The 19,298-nt window shown below is 47.8% G+C and overlaps 1 protein-coding gene and 1 pseudogene across 1 annotated transcript; one reads left to right on the top strand and one right to left on the bottom strand.

Moving 5' to 3' along the window:
- Positions 1-1,478: 1,478 nt before the first annotated feature.
- LOC114810913 lies at positions 1,479-1,626 on the top strand (annotated as a pseudogene).
- A 13,294-nt stretch (positions 1,627-14,920) lies between these two features.
- PRF1 (perforin 1) lies at positions 14,921-18,753 on the bottom strand. Its single transcript, XM_001517149.3, has 2 exons — positions 18,165-18,753; positions 14,921-17,084 (listed from the first exon to the last, which is right to left on the bottom strand). Exons 1-2 carry the CDS (start codon positions 18,701-18,703, stop codon positions 15,953-15,955), a joined length of 1,671 nt encoding a protein of 556 aa, XP_001517199.2. The 5' UTR covers positions 18,704-18,753; the 3' UTR covers positions 14,921-15,952.
- Between the last annotated feature and the right edge of the window lie 545 nt (positions 18,754-19,298).

Genomic DNA, 19,298 nt, shown 5'->3' with positions numbered 1-19,298 from the left:
ATTCACTGTACCTCTATCTCATCTCTCTTGCTGTCAACTCTCTGCCCATGTCCTCTTTCTGGGCCAGAATCCACCCCGCTGTCCCGCCCTCCCATTCATTCTCCCCAAGTTCAATACCGAATTAAAATTATATCTCTTCCAGGAGGCCTTTCTCAACTAAGCCATCATTTCCCTTGTTCCCTATCCCTCCTGTGTCACCTGTGCACTTAGATTTGTATCCTTTAAAGCACTTAATACTCATCCCACCAAGTCCCACAGCTCTTATGTACATATCTGGAATTTATTTTAGTGTCTGTCTCTCCCTCTAGATGGTAAGCTTCTTGGGGATAGGGAACATGTCTAACGACTCTGCTATATTGTACTTTCCTAAGTACTTAGTATTGTGCTCTGCACACAGTAGACACTCAATAAATATTATTAATTGATTGATTTTTGTGCCCAACACTCAGGACCTCTATTCCAAGGTGATGTCCCTTGAGCGGATACGGGCCCCAGCCATGTGATGCAATCAATCAGTGATATTTATTGAGTGCTTAATGTGTGCAGATCATGGTACGAAATGCTTGGGAGAATATAACAGAGTTGGTAGACCTATTCTCTTCCCACAAGGAGCTTTCAGTCTAGAGATAATAATAATAATTAATTCATTCAATAGTATTTATTGAGCCCTTACTATGTGCAGAGCACTGTACTAAGCGCTTGGAATGGACAATTCGGCAACAGATAGAGAAAATCCCTGCCCAATGACGGGCTTACAGTCTAATCGAGGGAGACAGATGATCAAAAACAAGACAACATAATCATGATAAATAGAATCAAGGGGAAGTACACCTCATTAACAAAATAAATAGGGTAATAAAAATATATACAAATGAGCACAGTGCTGATAATAACTGTGGTGTTTGTTAAGCATTTCCTATGTGCTTCCAGAAACTGTACTAAGCACTGGGGTAGATACAACCTGATAATAATAATAATAATGTTGGTATTTGTTAAGCGCTTACTACGTGCAGAGCACTGTTCTAAGTGCTGGAGTAGATACAGGGTAATCAGTTTGTCCCACGTGAGGCTCACAGCTAATCCCCATTTTACAGATGAGGTCACTGAGGCACAGAGAAGTTAAGTGACTTGCCCACAGTCACACAGCTGACAAGTGGCAGAGCCAGGGTTCAAACCCGTGGCCTCTGACTCCCAAGCCTGGGCTCTTTCCACTGTGCCACGCTGCTTCTCCAGGGTGGGCACAGTTGGACACAGTCCCTTTTTCATATGCGGCTCACAGTCTTAAACCCCACTTTACTGACGAGTTAAAGGAGGCACAGAGAAGTGAAGTGACTTACCCAAGTTCACTCAGCAGACAAATGGCGGAATCAGAATTAGAACCCAGGTCCTTCTTACCCTCAGGTCCATGCTGTATCCCCCAGGCCATTGTCTATTCCCTCCTTTTACCTCTTTTTTATGGTATTTGTTACGTGCTTACTTCCTTCTCAGGATCACATCTGGAGAGTTCCCAGTACTCTACCAGTCTTGACCACAGGAAGGAGAGTCGAGCAGAGGTCTAGCAGAGGCCTACCCATTCCATTCCTACTTGGCCAGTGGCTAGCGAGTGGAAGGCAATCTGCCACAAGTCAAAACTCACCTGAGCCGGGCAGCAGCGGCTGGGAAAGTGTCCAGGGTGGAGACTCAAGTTGACAATGTGGAAGAAGGCAACGGTAAACCACTTCCATATTTTTACCAGGAAAACTCTATGGATACACTACCAGAATGATTGCAGATGGAGATGGGGTGTTCTAGGAGAGATGTGTCCATGGAGTTGCTATGGGTTGAAGATGACTCATTCATTCAGTCATATTTATTGAGCGCTTACTGTTTGCAGAGCACTGTACTAAGTGCTTGGGAAAGTAAAAAATACAACACTAAACAGGGACAATCCCTGCCCACCACGAGTTTACAGCTCAAGACAAGTGCTCATCATGTGCCAGTCACTGTTCTAAGCTCTGTGGTAGGCATAAACTAATCAGTTTAGACATATTCCATATTCTAAGTGGGGCTCATTGTCTTAATCCCTATTTTAAAGTGGAGGTGACCAAGGCACAGAGAAGTTAAGTAATTTGCCCAAGGTCTTGCAGAAGACAAGTGCTGGAGCTGGGATTAGAGCCCAGGTCCTTTGATTCCAGGACCGTGCTCTTTCCACTAGGCCACTCTGCTTTCCTTCCCCTTCTTTTATGACTCTCCTCTTCAGCACAGATAAGTCAAGGGACTTGCCCAGAGTCACTCAGTAGGCAAGTGGCAGAGCTGTGACAAGAGCCTGGGTCTCTTGACTCCCAGGACAATATCCTTGCCACTAGGCCATGCTCATAGTCCATTTCCCCACGACATATGACAGGGAGATGTCGATCACAGGGATACTGCTCATTAGCCCATTGTAAGTCAACCCCTTCTATTAGGGGTCAGTAGATCAGAGAGGGCTCCTAAGTACATCCACAATCCAATCAAATACGCACACTGCATTCCTGTTGTATACCTTTCTCCACAGCTCCGTTAAAAAATTTGCTTTGTCCCAAACTATAACCTTAAATCAATCGATGGTATTACTGTGTGCTAAGACACACAGTACTGTGTATTACTGTGTATTATTGTACTTAGTACAATACAAATGTTGCCTGCTCAGAAGGAGCTTACAGCCTAAAGGGGGTAGGGGGGACAGGAGTTAATTTAAATGAGTAAATTACGGTTATGTGCATAAGTGCCGAGTGGCTGAGGGCGGGGTGAATATCAAAGGCTTTAAACTCGATGCCCAAATTGATACCCTCAACACTGCTCCCTTGACTCAACTCCACTCACTCACTCACTCCCCTATCTTAGTACCAGTAACCCACAGCCCTTGATCATCTCCACAAAATGCTTTCTTGGCTCCTGTGCTCGAGCTGAGGAGCACTGCTAGCAGAAATCCAGTCACGGGGCCAATCACATCCATCTCAACCTCATCCTCACCTGTTTTAACTCTGTCCTTCTCCTCTGCTTGTAGCATTACTTCTCGATCCTTATTGACACCCATGCTCATTGTCCTCTCCAGTTGTTTCAGACATTTAACTATTTCCTCAAACCCTCTGTTTCCCCTCCCCACCCTCTCTCTTGACCTTAATGATCTGACCTCATACTTTACCAATAAAATTGAAACCATCTGGCATGATCTCCCTAAAATCTCCCCTGCTCCTCTTCAGTCCCTACCTTCTCCTGATCTTTCTTCGTCTCTCCAACCCTTCCCAGTAGTACCTAAAGAGGAGATCTTCCAACTCCTCTCAAAACTGACCCCCTCCGCCAGCACTTCCATCCCTATCCCTTCATACCATCTCAAACACCTGTCCACTCCTTTCTTCTCTCTTTGATTGCCATCTTTGACTGTTCATTCTACATTGGCTTCTTGCCTACTCCTTTCAAACATGTTCGTTCATCCCCTCTCCTAAAAGAACTTTCCCTTGATCCCACTCCTTCTCCTACCATTCATCTCTAAATTCCTTGTGTGAATTTTCTACACCCTCCGCCTCCACTTCCTCTCCTTCAATCCTCCTTGGCCCCTAGCATTCTGGCTTCTTCCCCTTCGCTCCATGGTAACCGCACTCTCTAAGCTCACCAATGACCTCTTCTTGCCAAATCCAATGGCCCCTACTCCATTCTAATTCTCATCAACCTCTCATCTGCCTTCAACACTATGGATCTCCTCCTTCTCCTAGAAACATTATCCAAGTTTGGGTTCACTACTCTTCTGGTTCCTCTCTAATCTCACTGAACTCTCAGTCAGTCTCTTTCATAGACTCCTCCTCTGCTTCCCACCCTCTGACTATGGCGGTCCCTCAAAGCTCTTCCCTCTTTATGCTGATGATTCCCAAATCTATCTCCCCAGACTTGACATTCTCCTCCTCTGCAGTCTCACATTACCTCCTGCTTTCTTGACATCTTTATATGGTTGTTCTGCAGACACCTCAAACTTAACAGGTCCAAAACAGACATCACATCTTCCCACTTAAACCCAGTCCACTCAGCAACTTATCCATCACTCTAGGTAGCACCACCATCCTCCCTGTCACACAAGCCCATAACCTTAGTATTATCCTCAACTAAGCTGTCTCATTTCAACCCACATATTCAGTCTGTCAACAAATCCTATCAGTGCTACCTTCACAACATCCCCCTTCCAAAGCTGCTAACACACTGATCCAAGTACTTATATCCCACTTTGACTACCGCATCAGACTCCTGTACCCTTAAGCACTTGATGTGCTCATTCCACATCTCATAATAATTAAATTATTAATAATATCCAGGCACTGATTTTATTTTGCAGATTTGCAAATTTTCCCTTTTTTATATATATTCTAACCTGGATCTCCCCCACATTTCCCTGCTCACCCGGGTCCTGCTCCTCCCCTGGACTTAGATGTTCTTGCTCTCCGGCACCCTGCTCTCCCCCTCTGCAGACCCTCTTTTCTGGCTAGAACTCTGTTATTCTAGCTTGACACTGACCTGTATGATCCTGTGCCCTGGGAAAAGGAGGTGTCTTCTCTGGAGGAGACCTCACCTCCTCAAGGGAGTTTTGCTGAGCTAGAAAATAGTTTGCCCTATGGGGGATTTCTGACTTGATTGCTTTGCAACTTCTCTCTCTCCCTCCATTCACCTCCTCCAACCTTACTTCCCCACACCTGGCTGAACTTTGGGAGGAAGCCCTGTTCTTGGCCAGGAAAACTCCTATGTCTTTCACTGGTTGCTGGTTCAGGAGGATACACACACACACACATTTCCCTATAATCTTTACCATCTCCAAAGCAATCTGAATTTGGGGGGTTTTAATAATAATAATAATAATGTTGGTATTTGTTAAGCGCTTACTATGTGCCGAGCACTGTTCTAAGCACTGGGGTAGACACAGGGGAATCAGGTTGTCCCACGTGGGGCTCACAGTCTTAATCCCCATTTTACAGATGAGGGAACTGAGGCACAGAGAAGTTAAGTGACTTGCCCACAGTCACACAGCCGACAAGTGGCAGAGCTGGGATTCGAACTCATGAGCCCTGACTCCAAAGCCCATGCTCTTTCCACTTATTTTAACCTCATGTGTACCCCCATAATCATTCAATAGCATTTACTGAGCACTACCTATGTGCAGAGCACTGTACTAAGAGCTTGGATTGTACAATTCGGCAACAGATAGAGACAATCCCTGCCCAAAGACGGGCTCACAGTCTAAACAGTCTAAAGTCTAAAATCATTTTTTCAAAATTTGGGTAAATTCCCCAAGTTTAACTTTTAAAATTTTTCTTGGGTTTTTCATAATTGTTTTCATGGTCAGATTGGATTTAATAACAATAATGAAAATAACAATTATCATTATTATGGTACTTGATAAGTGCTTACTATGTGCCGAGTAGTCGGGCTGAAGTCAATCTGCAGATTTATCCCAATCCCGCTACCCCAGATTTTAACTGATGTTGCACGGAAGAGAATGGTTTGTTCCAACGGAGCTTGGTAATGTAGCAGGCTGGGGGAATGGGAGTCCAGTAAAGTCTAACATACAGGAAGTCAAAGCTACGGAGCTGCCCAGCAGGGGGCGGTGCATAGTCACGCAATGGAGTCCAATAAATAGAGCTGGTGAGTTGAAGCTGTTGGGGATCAGATTAACAGGAACCTGCTGCATACTAGCTGCAACTGGTATGCAGTATGCATACTAATTGCATACTACAATTTCATACTGAAATCGTGATCCCTTCTCCAGATCACGAGAAGGCTGCTAGAGTAGTAAAAATATTAGTAGCAATAGTAATATTTATTAAAGGCTTACAGTGTGTGGAGCACTGTACTAAGCATTGGGAGAGGATAAAAGTTGAGATGACAGACCTGTCATTGCACCTCTGCTACGGCTGCAGACTCAACTAGGACTTTGGAATGGGATATCCTGAAGGTTGGTCATTTTAAAATGTGCACGAATATGTTCTTTTGAGGGAATTTCCTGACCCCCGTCTCTGTGAAGAACCCTAGGATTCATCTGGGTTGTTGGTCCTATGGGTCACCACTCTTCTTGCAGAAAAAATCGATCCCTCGCTGGAAACCAAGTCTTGGAGAGTGATATATTTTGCACTGAGGTTGGAGTTTGCTAACTTAAACTAAGCAAAGCTGCCCCAACATTGTTATGTCTGACAAATGGAGGGTCAATCAATCGATTGATCAGTTGTATTTATTGAGCACTTCCTGTGTGCAGAGCACTGTACTAAGCACTCGGGAGAGAACAATAACACAGAGTTGGTAGGCAGAATCCCTGCCCACCATTCATTCATTCATTCAATAATATTTATTGAACGCTTACTATGTGCAGAGCACTGTTCTAAGCGCTTGGAATGAACAAGTCGGCAACAGATAGAGACGGTCCCTGCCATTTGACGCGCTTACGGTCTAATTGGGGAAGACGGACAGAAAAGAACAATGGCAATAAATAGAGTCAAGGGGAAGAACATCTCGTAAAAACAATGGCAACTAAATAGAATCGAGGCGATGTACATTTCATTAACAAAATAAATAGGGTAATAAATATATACAGTTGAGCAGACGAGGACAGTGCTGAGGGGAGGGGAAGGGAGAGGGGGAGGAGCAGAGGGAAATCAGGGGAAAAGAGGGTTAAGCTGCGGAGAGGTGAAGGGGGAGTGGTAGAGGGAGTAGAGGGAGAAGGGGAGCTCAGTCTGGGAAGGCCTCTTGGAGGAGGTGAGTTTTAAGTAGGGTTTTGAAGAGGGGAAGAGAATCAGTTTGGCGGAGGTGAGGAGGGAGGGCGTTCCAGGACCGCGGGAGGACGTGGCCCGGGGGCCGACGGCGGGATAGGCGAGACCGAGGGACGGCGAGGAGGTGGGCGGCGGAGGAGCGGAGCGTGCGGGGTGGGTGGTAGAAAGAGAGAAGGGAGGAGAGGTAGGAAGGGGCAAGGTGACGGAGAGCCTCGAAGCCTAGAGTGAGGAGTTTTTGTTTGGAGCGGAGGTCGATAGGCAACCACTGGAGTTGTTTAAGAAGGGGAGTGACATGCCCAGATCATTTCTGAAGGAAGATGAGCCGGGAAGCGGAGTGAAGAATAGACTGGAGCGGGGTGAGAGAGGAAGAAGGGAGATCAGAGAGAAGGCTGACACGGTAGTCTAGCCGGGATATAACGAGAGCCCGTAGCAGTAAGGTAGCCGTTTGGGTGGAGAGGAGAGGGCGGATCTTGGCGATATTGTAAAGGTGAAACCAGCAGGTCTCGGTAACGGATAGGATGCGTGGGGTGAACGAGAGAGACGAGTCAAGGATGACACCGAGATCGCAGGCCGGAGAAACGGGAAGGACGGTCGTGCCATCCACGGTGATAGGGAAGTCTGGGAGAGGACCGGGTTTGGGAGGGAAGATGAGGAGCTCGGTCTCGCTCATGTTGAGTTTTAGGGGGCGGGTCGACATCCAGGTCGAGACATCCTGGAGGTGGGAGGAGATGCGAGCCTGAAGGGAGGGGGAGAGGACGGGGCGGAGATGTAGATATGCGTGTCTTCTGCGTAGAGATGGTAGTCAAAGCCGTGAGAGCGAATGAGTTCACCGAGGGAGTGAGTGCAAATGGAGAACAGAAGAGGGCCAAGAACTGACCCTTGAGGAACTCCAACAGTTGAAGGATGAGAGGGGGAGGAGGCGCCAGCGAAGGAGACCGAGAATGACCGGCCAGAGAGGTAAGAGGAGAACCGGGAGAGGACGGAGTCCGTGAAGCCAAGATAAGATAAGGTATGGAGGAGGAGGGGATGGTCGACAGTGTCAAAGGCGGCAGAGAGGTCAAGGAGGATTAGAATGGAGTAGGAGCCATTGGATTTGGCGAGAAGGAAGTCATGGGTGACCTTAGAGAGAGCAGTCTTGGTAGAGTGGAGGGGATGGAAGCCAGATCGGAGGAGGTCTAGGAGAGAATGGGAGTTAAGGAATTCTAAGCATTGATCGTAGACGGCTCGTTCTAGGATTTTGGAAAGGAAGGGTAGTAGGGAGATAGGGCGATAACTGGAGGGGGAAGTGGGGTCAAGAGTGGGTTTTTTTAGGATGGGGGAGACGTGGGCATATTTGAAGGCAGAGGGAAAGGAGCCATTGGAGATTGAGTGGTTAAAAATAGACGTTAAGGAAGGGAGGAGGGCAGGGGCGATGGTTTTAATAAGGTGAGAGGGAATGGGGTCCAAGGTGCAGGTGGAGGGGGTGGCACTTGCGAGGAGGGAGGAGATCTCCTCTGAGAGGGGAAAGTAGGGGAGAGGGTTGGTGGGGGGGAGGGGAGAGGCGGAGGGGTGACTTTGGGGAGCTCAGACCTGATTGTGTTGATTTTCGTGAGGAAATAGGTGGCCAGATCACTGGGGGTGAGAGATGGGGGAGGGGGTGGAACGGGGGCCTAAGGAGAGAGTTAAAGGTCCGGAACAATCGGCGGGGGTTTACATCACGAGTTTACAGTCTAGAGGGGGAGACAAACATTAATATAAATGAATATATTACTGATAAGTACGTAAGTGCTGAGGGGCTGAGGGTGGGGTGAATGAAGAGTATAAAGCCAAGTTCAAGATACAACCTTGGAGGTGAAAGCTGTATTAGATTGTGCTTCAAGTTCTCCAGGGAACTTCCATAATCATCATCTAAAGACCTAATGACAGAGTGTTGCGGGACTTGGAAATGGATCATCTAAAAGGCCACAGCCAAGGAGATGGGTAGGTGATAGTAAACTGCTTTTAGTAATCAGCACGAGACTTGTGGTCCAACGTTCTCTGTGGCTGTGAGATCTGGACCTGCTAAGAAGGTCACCACATCTGTGTCCTTGAGCTCTCCCACAATGTCATTTGTAGACCGTATACAACATCAAGGGGTAAGACAGAAACAAGAACATGATCCAGAAATGAAGCAGCATGGCGAGTGGGTAGAGCACGGGCCTGGGACTCAGAAGATCATGGGTTCTAATCCCTGTTCCACCACTTTTCCATTATGTTGCCTTGAGCAAGTCACTTCACTTCTTTGGGCTTCAGTTACCTCATCTATAAAATGGGAATAAAGATTGTGAGCCCTAGGGACTGTCTACAGTTCTATTTGTTTGTATCCACCCCAGCGCTTAGTATAATGCTCAATCCATAGACTAGACTAGACTTTGAGCTAGTTGTGGGCAAGGAATGTGTTTGTTGTTGTTTTGTACTCTCCCAAGTGCTTAGTATTATGCTTTGCACATAGTCAGCACTCAATAACTACTATTGAATGAATGAATGAAAGCATTTAACAAATACCATTATCATTATTATTAATGCCAATAGATGTAGACATCTTAAATAGCAATGAAATTCTGCTTACCTCAACACGGACATCTGCCGAATAGGGAACTGAAATGGAGTGCCCAGAAACAACAGGGGTAAGAGGGGGGGTGAGAGGCAGGGGAATCATTTTAAGGACACAGTAAAGCCAAATCTTGGATAATATGGTATCACAACAGAAAGCTGGGAGACAGCTGTGACAAACCTTGCTGCAAAGTGGACTTTAACCAGGAAAGGAGCCACTTTTTTTGAGCAGAAGCTTTAAATCAGTTAATCAGTCAGTTGTATTTATTGTGCACTACTGTGTGCAGAGCACTGCACTAAGTGTTTGGGAGAGTACAACAATAAACACACACATTCCTTGCCCACGATGCACTTACAGACTAGAGCGGGGAGACAGACATCAGTATGAAATGAATTACAGATATGTACATAAGTGCTGAGGGGTGGCAGGAGGATAAATAAAGGGAACAAGTCAGGGCGACACAGAAGGGTGTGGGAGAAGAGGAAAGGAGGACTTAGTCAGGGAAAGCCTCTTGGATGTACTGTCAATAAGGCTTTGAAGTCGGGGGAGAGTAACTGTCTGTTGGCTATGAGGAGGGAGGGCATTCCAGGCCCGAAGCAGGACGTGGGCGAGATGTTGGTGATGAAATAGACAAGATGGAGGTACAGTGGGAAGCTTAATACTAGAGGAGTGAAGTGTGTGTGAGTTTGGTTGTCATAGGAGAGGAGCGAGGTGAGATAGATGGGGAAAAGGTGATTGAGTGCTTTAAAGTCAATGTGAGGACTTTCTGTAAAATGTGGAGGTGGAAGGCAACCACTGGGGGTTGTTGAAGAGAGGGGAATCATGGCACTAACGTTTTTTGTAGAAGAATGATCCGGGCAGCAGAGTGAAGTATGGAATGGAGTGGGGAGAGACAGGAGGCTGGTAGATTAGCAAGGAGGCTGATAGAGTAATCAAGGAGGGATAGGATTAATGTTATAGCAGTTTGGATGGAGAGGAAAGGGCAGATTTTAGTAATGCCGTGAAGGGCCGTGAAGGTGGGACTGACAGGATTTGGTGACAGATTGAACATGCGGGTTGAATGCAAAAGAGAAGTCCAGGATAATGCCAACGTTATGGGTCTGTGATGCAGGAAGGACACAATGATGGGAAAGTCAGGGGAAAGACAGGGTTTGGGTGGGAAGATAAGGAGCTCTGTTTTGGACATGTTAGGTTTGAGGTGATGGGAGGACATCTAAGCAGAGATATCTTGAAGGCAGGAGGAAATGTGAGGCTGCAGGGAGGGAGAGAGATCAGGTCTGGAGATGTAGATTGGGGTATCATCCACATAGAGGTGGTAGTTGAAGCCATGTGAGCAAATGAGTCAAGGGAGTAGATGGAACCGAAGTTTGAAGGAACCCCGCAGTTAGAGGGTGGGAGGCAGAGGAGGAGCTCGCGAAGGAGACTGAGAATGAGTGGCCAGGAGGAGGACCAGGAGAGGACAGCGTCAGTGACGCCGAAGTTGAATAGTGTTTCCGGGAGAAGGGGTTGATCAACGGTGTCGAAGGCGTCTGAGAGGTCGAGGAGGATTAGGATAGAGCAGAGGCTGTTGGATTTGGCAAGGAGATCATTTGTGACCTTTGTGAGAGCGGTTTCTGTGGAATGACTGGGATGGAAACCAGACTGGAGGGGGTCATGAAGGGAATTGGAGGAGAGAAACTTGAGACAGCGGGTATAGACAACAACCTCAAGATGTTCACGAGGCAAACAACAAAAGCAAAAGCAGAACTGCAAGAGATAAATACACCAGAACAGGGAAAGATCTTTGTGTGTGCACAGGGTGGTCAGGGCTGTTGGTCATGCACTGACCTTTTCAGCCTCACGCTCACATGCTTTGTCCTCAGAATCACCTTCAAACTCAGGGCTTAGTGTAAAGAGCATGGGCTTGAGAGTCAGAGAGGACATGGGTTCTATTCCAAGATCTGCCACTTGTCTGCTGTGTGACCTTGGGCAACACACAACTTCTCTGTGCCTCCATTACCTCATTTGTAAAATGGGGATTAAGACTGTGAGCCCCAAGTGGAACAACCTGATTACCTTGTATCTACCTCAGCTCTTAGAACAGTGCTTGGCACATAGTAAGCATTTAACAAATGCCACAATTATTATTGTTATAATTAATAAGTACGTATATTTATGCAGGCATATATATATTATGTCAATGCCAGTGGTCTCTTCTTCAAATATGGACAACTATAAGTGTATAGTTAATGCCATTGTGGAGAAGGATATCGATTTCTCCCTTCCTACTTCCCAGTATAAACTGCAACTCACCAAATATCATTCAGCAGCAATGTGTATCACGTAGAAAAGGAAAATGCTATGAACAAGTAAAAGGCATTTCAACAGGAGCCCAGTGTGACTATAACGTGCGATGTGTAGAATGATATACAGAACCAGCATAAGAGTGAATAAGAACACCCAGGCAGTATGTATAAAAACATATTTCTCTTTATTCATCCACCTTTATCCAAAATCCTCATAATGTATCTGCATAATATATAAACTACATAGTTTTCACCTCTAATGTTAGATCATGTACATTTATATGCATTGTCTCCCTCCTCTCCTTCCAAACAGTGTGTAGATTTGAACAACCTCCAACACAGATATGTGTGTGCATGCGCACACACACACACACACACACACACACACAATTCCCCCCCCTGCCCCCCCCCCCCCCATGCATACTCTACATAAAAGCCCTGCAGGTTTGGGCAAGACTCTTCTTGGTCTGGGACAACTTTTACCATGTGTGCAGTTGACAGGACTGATTCAATCAATAAATCAGCGGTATTTATTGAGCTCTTACTGGGTACAGAGAGCACTCTACTAAGCACTTGGGAGACTGCCCTGTAACAGAGTTGGTAGACACGATCCCTGCCCAAAATGAGTTTACAATCCTGAGGATTTACAACTGAAACCAATGTACACTGGGACAAGAAAAAGATAGCTGCTTACTGTACATTTGCTGTATTCAATGACTGAATGATCATGCTATTTAATAAGCTATGAGCTATAACTATGAGCTGAGCACTGTGATAAGCTCTGGAGTAGAAGGAAAATAAATAATTCAAACAAGTTTTCTGCCTCAGAAGGGCTCAAAATATAAGTGGAGGAGGATAGAGAAATAGAAAAAGGAGTAGGTTATCAACAATGGGAGAAATGACAAAGAATTTGGAAATTATGAACACTTTGTAGGTAAACGGTTCTTAGAGTGGGTGGGGATGTTTTCAGGAGCAATGCTGCTCCAAGCCACAGTCCTTGATTCCTTGGTCCCAAATGATTCAGCCTTTTATTTTATTTTTCTTTTAATGGCATTTGTTACACACTTACTATGTGCTGGGAACTGAATGCTGAGATAGATACAAGATAGCTTGGACACAGCCTTGTCCCACATGGGCCTCACACTCTTAATCCTCATTTTACAGATGAGGGAATTGAGGCACAGAGAAGTTAAGGGACATGCCCAGGGTCACAGACCAGGCAACTGGCAGAGCTGGGATTAGAACCCAGGTCCTTCTGACTCCCAGGCCCATGCTCCATCCACTAAGCCACTCTAACAGCTGTCCCACTTGGGAAGGCATTTGCTGTTCTTTCTGCCTCTTGGATCATAGCCCTCCTGACTCCCCTGCTTTCATTAGCTTCCCCATTCCCAATGACTGTTTGGGAGGCTGGACTGTCTGCCACGTGTCTTCCAGATCACCAGTTGTTTTAAGATTGGACTGTCCAGTCTCTTTTAACGTGTTTCTTCTGCCTGACTTTCTGCTTTTACTTCAGCTCACGTCAACAGACTCTGCAGCCAAGCATTCCTGGGACTGGGATACTCCCAGAAAGATTTTCCCCAGTGAAAAGATCTGCTTTTGAGTCACATCTGCCCAGAGCCATCCTCCCCTTTGACAGAACCTGAGATTGGTAAATTCAGGTATGCTGCCAAGAGTGGTGGTTTCAGGGTTACATATCATTCATTCATTCATTCAGTCGTATTTATTGAGCACCTACTGTGTGCAGAATACTGTACTAAGTGCTTGGAAAGTATAATTTGGCAACAAATAGAGACAATCCCTACCTAACAATGGGCTCACAGGAGAGTACAATATAACAATGAACAGACACATTTCCATTCACAATGAGTTTACAGTCTACAGTCCTGCCTCAGGACCTAGTGACCCTCCTGATTGAGTGTCAGGCTGCATCTACTGCACCAAGAATGCCTTTTGGTCTCTCCAGCGGTGTCCTGGTTGTCAGGGCCCAAGAAGGGATGGGAAGAGCAACCACTGCTAGCCAAAAGTCCGGTTCATCAGTGCTCTGAGAGAAAATGATAGCTGAGACCTCTCGTGTGGATTGATTGAATACTGCTGCTTGTCGGTAGGTTTGACTTGTGCAGAATGGGGTCAGAAGGAATCTTCCTCTGGAAAATCCCTTTCCAAAGCCCTTCCTGACCCTTGAAGATACTGCAAGAAAATTGCTTCTTGATGAAAAGGGTAATCCTTTTCTCCAGGATTTGTCTATTCGTCAAATCTCACTACATCTGAACCACAGTAGAAGAAATGCTTTCTAGTGACTGATTCAAAGCGAGAGTTTGAGAAATAGCTGTGATGGGAAATAACAATGACCCAGACTTTTCTGTTTACCTCAGAGGTAGAACATACAACTCCAAGGACCTCTCCCCATACCAGCCCACGTGGGGGGAAAATCTGGGTCACATTGGTGTGTCAATTCTCATTCGGCAGAGTTGACCGTCAGTCAGAAAGCCTCTCTCTCTGACCATCAGTTGGAAAGTCTCCGCCTCTGACCTTTTGGAGGAAAGAGGATAGCGGCAGCCGGCTGGGGGATTGTGGAGAACCTTGGCTGTTTTTTGGGGGGGTATTTCTTAAGCATATTCTATGTGTCAAATACTGTTCTATGTATTGGGGTAGATCCAAGTTAATTGGGTTGGACACAGTCCCTATCCCACATGAGGTTCACAATCTAATTAGAAAGGAGAGCAAGAGAACTGAGTCACGGAGAAGTTAAGTGACTTGCCTAAGGTCTCACAACAGACAAGTGGCAGAGCTGGGATTAAGGGACTAAGTATGGTTTAGAGGAAAGAATCCAGTTTTGGGAGTCTGAGGATCTGGGTTCTAATATTTAAGCACTGGGGTAGGTACATGATCATCAGAGCAAACCTAATTCCTAATTCCTTTCCCCCAAAGGGCTTACAATCGAAGAATTAGGAGGTTCAAGGATCCCCATTTTCCAGATGATGAAACTAAAGCTCAGCAGAGTTTAAGATCTCCTAACTCTCAGCCCCATGCTCTTTCTCCTTGGCCACACTGCCTCATGCACTTACTAAGCACCGTGGCTCAGTGGAAAGAGCCCGGACTTGGGAGTCAGAGGTCGTGGGTTCTAATCCCGGCTCTGCCACTTTGCAGCTGTGTGACTTTGGGCAAGTCACTTCACTTCTCTGGGCCCCAGTTACTTCATCTGTAAAATGGAGATGAAGACTGTGAGCCCCACGTGGGACAACCTGATTCCCTTGTGTCTACCCCAGTGCTTAGAACAGTGCTTGGCACATAGTAAGCGCTTAACAAATGCAGCATTATTATTATAATGTTCTGCACATAGTGAGTACTCAATAAATATCACTAAATGAGTATGCCTTACTTCCTCTCACCTTGCTCCTGAGCTTAGCGGGGGCCTAGTATTATCTCAGCTCCCTAAGACCTCTGAACCTGCATAGCTCAGATCCTAAGGGGTTGGTGCAACCTCGTACAAACTCCCACAAATGACTGATGATTGCACGCTGCCACAGAGAAACCTGCCCCTACTCAGCTAGACCACAGATTCCCTGCCTTCCTGCCATCCCCCACCTAATACATCAGGGAATCTGTATGGTTTAACCAATAGTCACCTGTCTTTTTTCCCCATATCTTGAAACCTCCAGGCCTGCTCTGGTCTTCAACTCTGGTCTTGAAACCAGCTGGTTGAGATCGGGCTGAGGACTTCTGGGGTTGACATGCCAGCCGGGAGCTTTGCTGTTATGGCCAAGTTTACCTGTTGAGGCTCCTGTAATCAATTCGTGTCACTGGCTTTCGACTGAGTTGCCTTCAGGATTTAGGGTTAGGATGGATCTGGGATTGGGAACAGAATTTACACAGGGAAATCCCAGCCCGGAATTTCCGGTCTACTGTGCCCATCTGTAGAGCATGGTCTTGATTTGGGAGACGCCAAAACGGGCTGGAACATGGACGAGTTCTGAGCTCAGGTTTCATTTACTCCAGAAGTGCACTGTACTGCCAGATGCCTTGAGGAAAGTTTCCTCGCTGAAAGCCCCTGAAGGGAACAGCTTCTGAATTTTTTATTCCATTTCAATTTCGACTCAGTCCAGTTTTTTCACCCCCTCAGCTCCTGACTCTCTCTCCCCGACCACCACTCTGGCTGTCCCAACTCGATAATTTTCCCCTTAGCTCTCTGATTCAACTCTGACTCCTGTTGTCCCACCCTCCCCTCAAATGGCTACTATAGATTGATGTTTTCCAAACAGCAGCTCCCTAATCAGCACCTATTTCAGTCCCTGTCCCTGTTCCATGCTCCAGACTGGAGGGGTCCTGGCTGGGCTTCACCACACCGCCCCACTTCGGTTCCCTACTGGCTTTCCCAGGAGGCCCTGGTGGGCATACTCCAGGCACGTTGACCCCTTTAGGTGGGGTGCACAGGACACGTCATACTGGAATGACACCGACCCGTGGTTCAGATAGCAGTCCTGAATCTTCGAATCCTCTGTATGGGGAGCCCGGTCACAAGTACCCAGGAGATCATCATCCCAGCCGTTGTCAGCGTCCCATACCTGTATCCTGAGGGGTCCCCCCGAGTTCAACTGCACAGGCCCAAAATCTATATCGGTCTGCCACACTGGGTTGTTGTTATTCCATATCGTGGGTGTCCTCTGCTCAAATCCCCCAAAAAACACTCTGACGTAGGCATCTGTGCTGGTGAAATAGTCTCCCCACAAACCGCTTGCCTTAATGATTTTCACTTGTAACTTTGCAAGACCCCGCTTCTTGGGACAGCATTCCTCATTCATGCCCCATGATTCATGGCACACACAGCGACAGGGGTCATGGGCGCTTTTTACCTTCCCAGCAGGACAAGGCCGGGTGCAGTTTTGCCACCGCGCCTTCTGGATAATATACTCACTCACGGCCTGCCTTAGTTCTTCCTTGCGGGGATCATTTTTGGGCAGGAGAAAGTGGAGAGGGTCCAGGGAGTAGGTCACCAGCCCAGGGGATGCTGGAAGTGTGGCCATCCAGGCGGAGAACTGTTGCGTCTCTTTGGTGGCCCCAAAGATCAGGTCAGCGATGCTCTCGTGCTGGCCTCCCACCACATCCACATGCCGCTCGTTGTACGTCTCGTGGAAGGACCCTTTGAGATTATGCTTTTTATTCTTCTCCTCGCACCGCTTGCTTTCAAACGTGGCTTCCCCCTTGCCAGCCACACTCACCGCGGCTTCCACTGCCAGGCAGTCGGCCACCTCGTCGGCCGTGACCCCGTCCAGCGTCAGCATGCAGGTGCGCAGGGCGGTGATGTCGGTTGTCCGGCCCCCCAGCTCCACGGACGTAATGAAATGGGTGCCGAAGTTAGCAATTAATTGAAAGTATTCGGTTTGAGTGGAGGGAGTGAATTTGTCAGGCAGGAAGTGCATAGCCCGCTTGAAATCAAACTCCAGGGGCGGCATTTGAATAAGGCGGAACCTGGGATGGAAGAAGGGAGAGAGGAGTTAGTTTGGAAATAACCATTGTGGAAAGAAGCACGGCCTTGTGTAAAAAGCATGGTCCTGGTAGTCCGAGGTTCTGGGTTCTAAGCCCAGCTCTGCCTCTTGCCTGCTGTGCGATCTGGGGCAAGCCACTTCACTTCTCTGTGCCTTAGTTTCCTCATCTATAAAATGGGGATTTCATATCTCTTCTCCCTCTCTCTAAGACTGTGAGCCCTATGTGTCCTAACTGGTTATCTGTTATCTACCCCAGGGCTTGGTATAATGCTTGGCACTTGGAGAGCACAAAAATAAATACCATAATTATAATTATCATTTTAATCCAGGTTTCCTCTTTCCTATCCTGTCATTCCAGAGCCAGCTCCTTGGGGTGGAGGGAGAAAGTAAGGGCCTTCCATCAGAACTGGTGAATTTTCAGTGCCCTCGCCCGCCCGAAAAAATTATGCACTATCAAAGGTGCCTAGTTCCTGTCTAGTGGGGGATGGGCAGAGGAACTAATGATCTCTCACTGCTTCCTCCTTCCCCTCCCAAGCGCATTTCTCTTGGACGCTTCTCATCTCCACTCCAGAACCAGGTAGATGACCATCAGGTCTCCCGTAGTCACTCCTGCATCCTCCTGCCTCCCCAGCCCAACCCCTTTCTTGTGGCAAAGATACTTCCCTGGGCCCCTGTCATTCTGCCCTTTCATTTCTGCCCTTTCATTTAAAGAAGCAGCATGGCGTAGTGGAGAGAGCACAGACCTTGGGAGTCAAAAGGTTATGGGTTATAATCCCGGCTCTGCCACTTGTCTGCTGTGTGACCTCGGGAAAATCACTTCACTTCTCTGTGCCTCAGTTAGCTCATCTGTAAAATGAGGATTGAGCCTGTGAACCCCATGTGGGACAGGGATTGTGTCCAACCCAATTTGCTTGTATCCACTCCAGTGCTTAATACAGTACTGGATACATAGTAAGCACTCAACAAATACCATCATTATTATTTCTGGGGCCTGACTGTCGTTACTTGTTACGCAGAACCCCCACGACTCCCCTCCCCTCAGAGCCGGCAGCGGGCCCCTCACCTGTAGTAGCGACACTCCACCGTGTCACTGGTGAAGACATACTTGTCCTGCTGCAGTTTCCCTGCGGCAAAATTGGCTTCTCTGGAGTGGGATCCGGCCACCGACACCTGGACGTTGACTGCTGGTTTGGGAGTCACATTCAGGTCCGCCTTCCAGTTATTCTGGATCTTCTTGGCTGCCGAAGTGGCCACCTCTGCCGCTGAACGAGCCATTGCTTTGACCACTGCCCTTTGGCACTTGGTCATTTCGGCACGCCAGTCCGTGACGGCCAAAGGGAGGAGCTGGAGATCCCCCCCTTGATGGTCATTGCGGCAGAGAGTGCAGGTCCCATCCTTCCGAAGATATTTATTCAGATCCACGGGGAAGAAGCCCGTGTGCCGAAGGGTGGTGATGTCCACACCTTCACCTACCAGCTGGGACCCCGGGATGAACTTCTGGTGCTTCTTACACTCTGCCCGGGTGGCAGTGTGGCAGGGGGCAGGGACGGGCAATGGCCGGAGGAGAAGGAAGAAGGGGAGGAGAAGGAAGCAGCCTCCCATAGCTGCAGGCAGAGAAAGGACCTGCCAGAGACTGGGATGGAGCAGACAATCATGAGTAGGGAGAGCCCTCAGTCAGTGGCTACAGTAATTTCCCCCAACTATTTATCTGAACCCCCCTCGCTCTGAAAAGTCGTTGCTATGGCAGCACCCCGCCTCACAGTTTGCACCTCATTTCCCATCTCGGTGAGGTCTGAGGTTGTTTCACACCTCTCCCACCCCAGCTCTGGCAGGCTTGAGTTGTGAGGGGAGGGGAATTAAGATATACTTGGGTCAAGACAGGGGAGCCACAGACCCCTCACTCCAGCGGCCACCAGAGAAGTGCAGTGGATTGAGATCCTCAGGCAGAACTTGCTTTCCAGCTCGTTCGGCCCTGAGATGAGGGTAGACCACAGCGGCCCCTGTGCTAAGCCCCACCTCTTCCTTCCGTCTTCTTCCTCCCTACCTCCCCCCACCCCACTTTGTAGCCCACCCGCTCCGGCACCCAGGGCAACCTAAACAAATGTGTAAAGTAGGGCACAAACCTCTTCCCCCATTTTCTCCCCAGGACAAGAACCCCGGCCCCCAAAGCTGTCTGGGACCCATCTGGCATTGGAGG

Source organism: Ornithorhynchus anatinus, chromosome 3, assembly GCF_004115215.2.
Source record: "Ornithorhynchus anatinus isolate Pmale09 chromosome 3, mOrnAna1.pri.v4, whole genome shotgun sequence".
Classification (NCBI taxonomy): domain Eukaryota; kingdom Metazoa; phylum Chordata; class Mammalia; order Monotremata; family Ornithorhynchidae; genus Ornithorhynchus; species Ornithorhynchus anatinus.
Note: the sequence above shows the minus strand (reverse complement) of the source record. Positions and strands in the feature narration are given on the sequence as shown.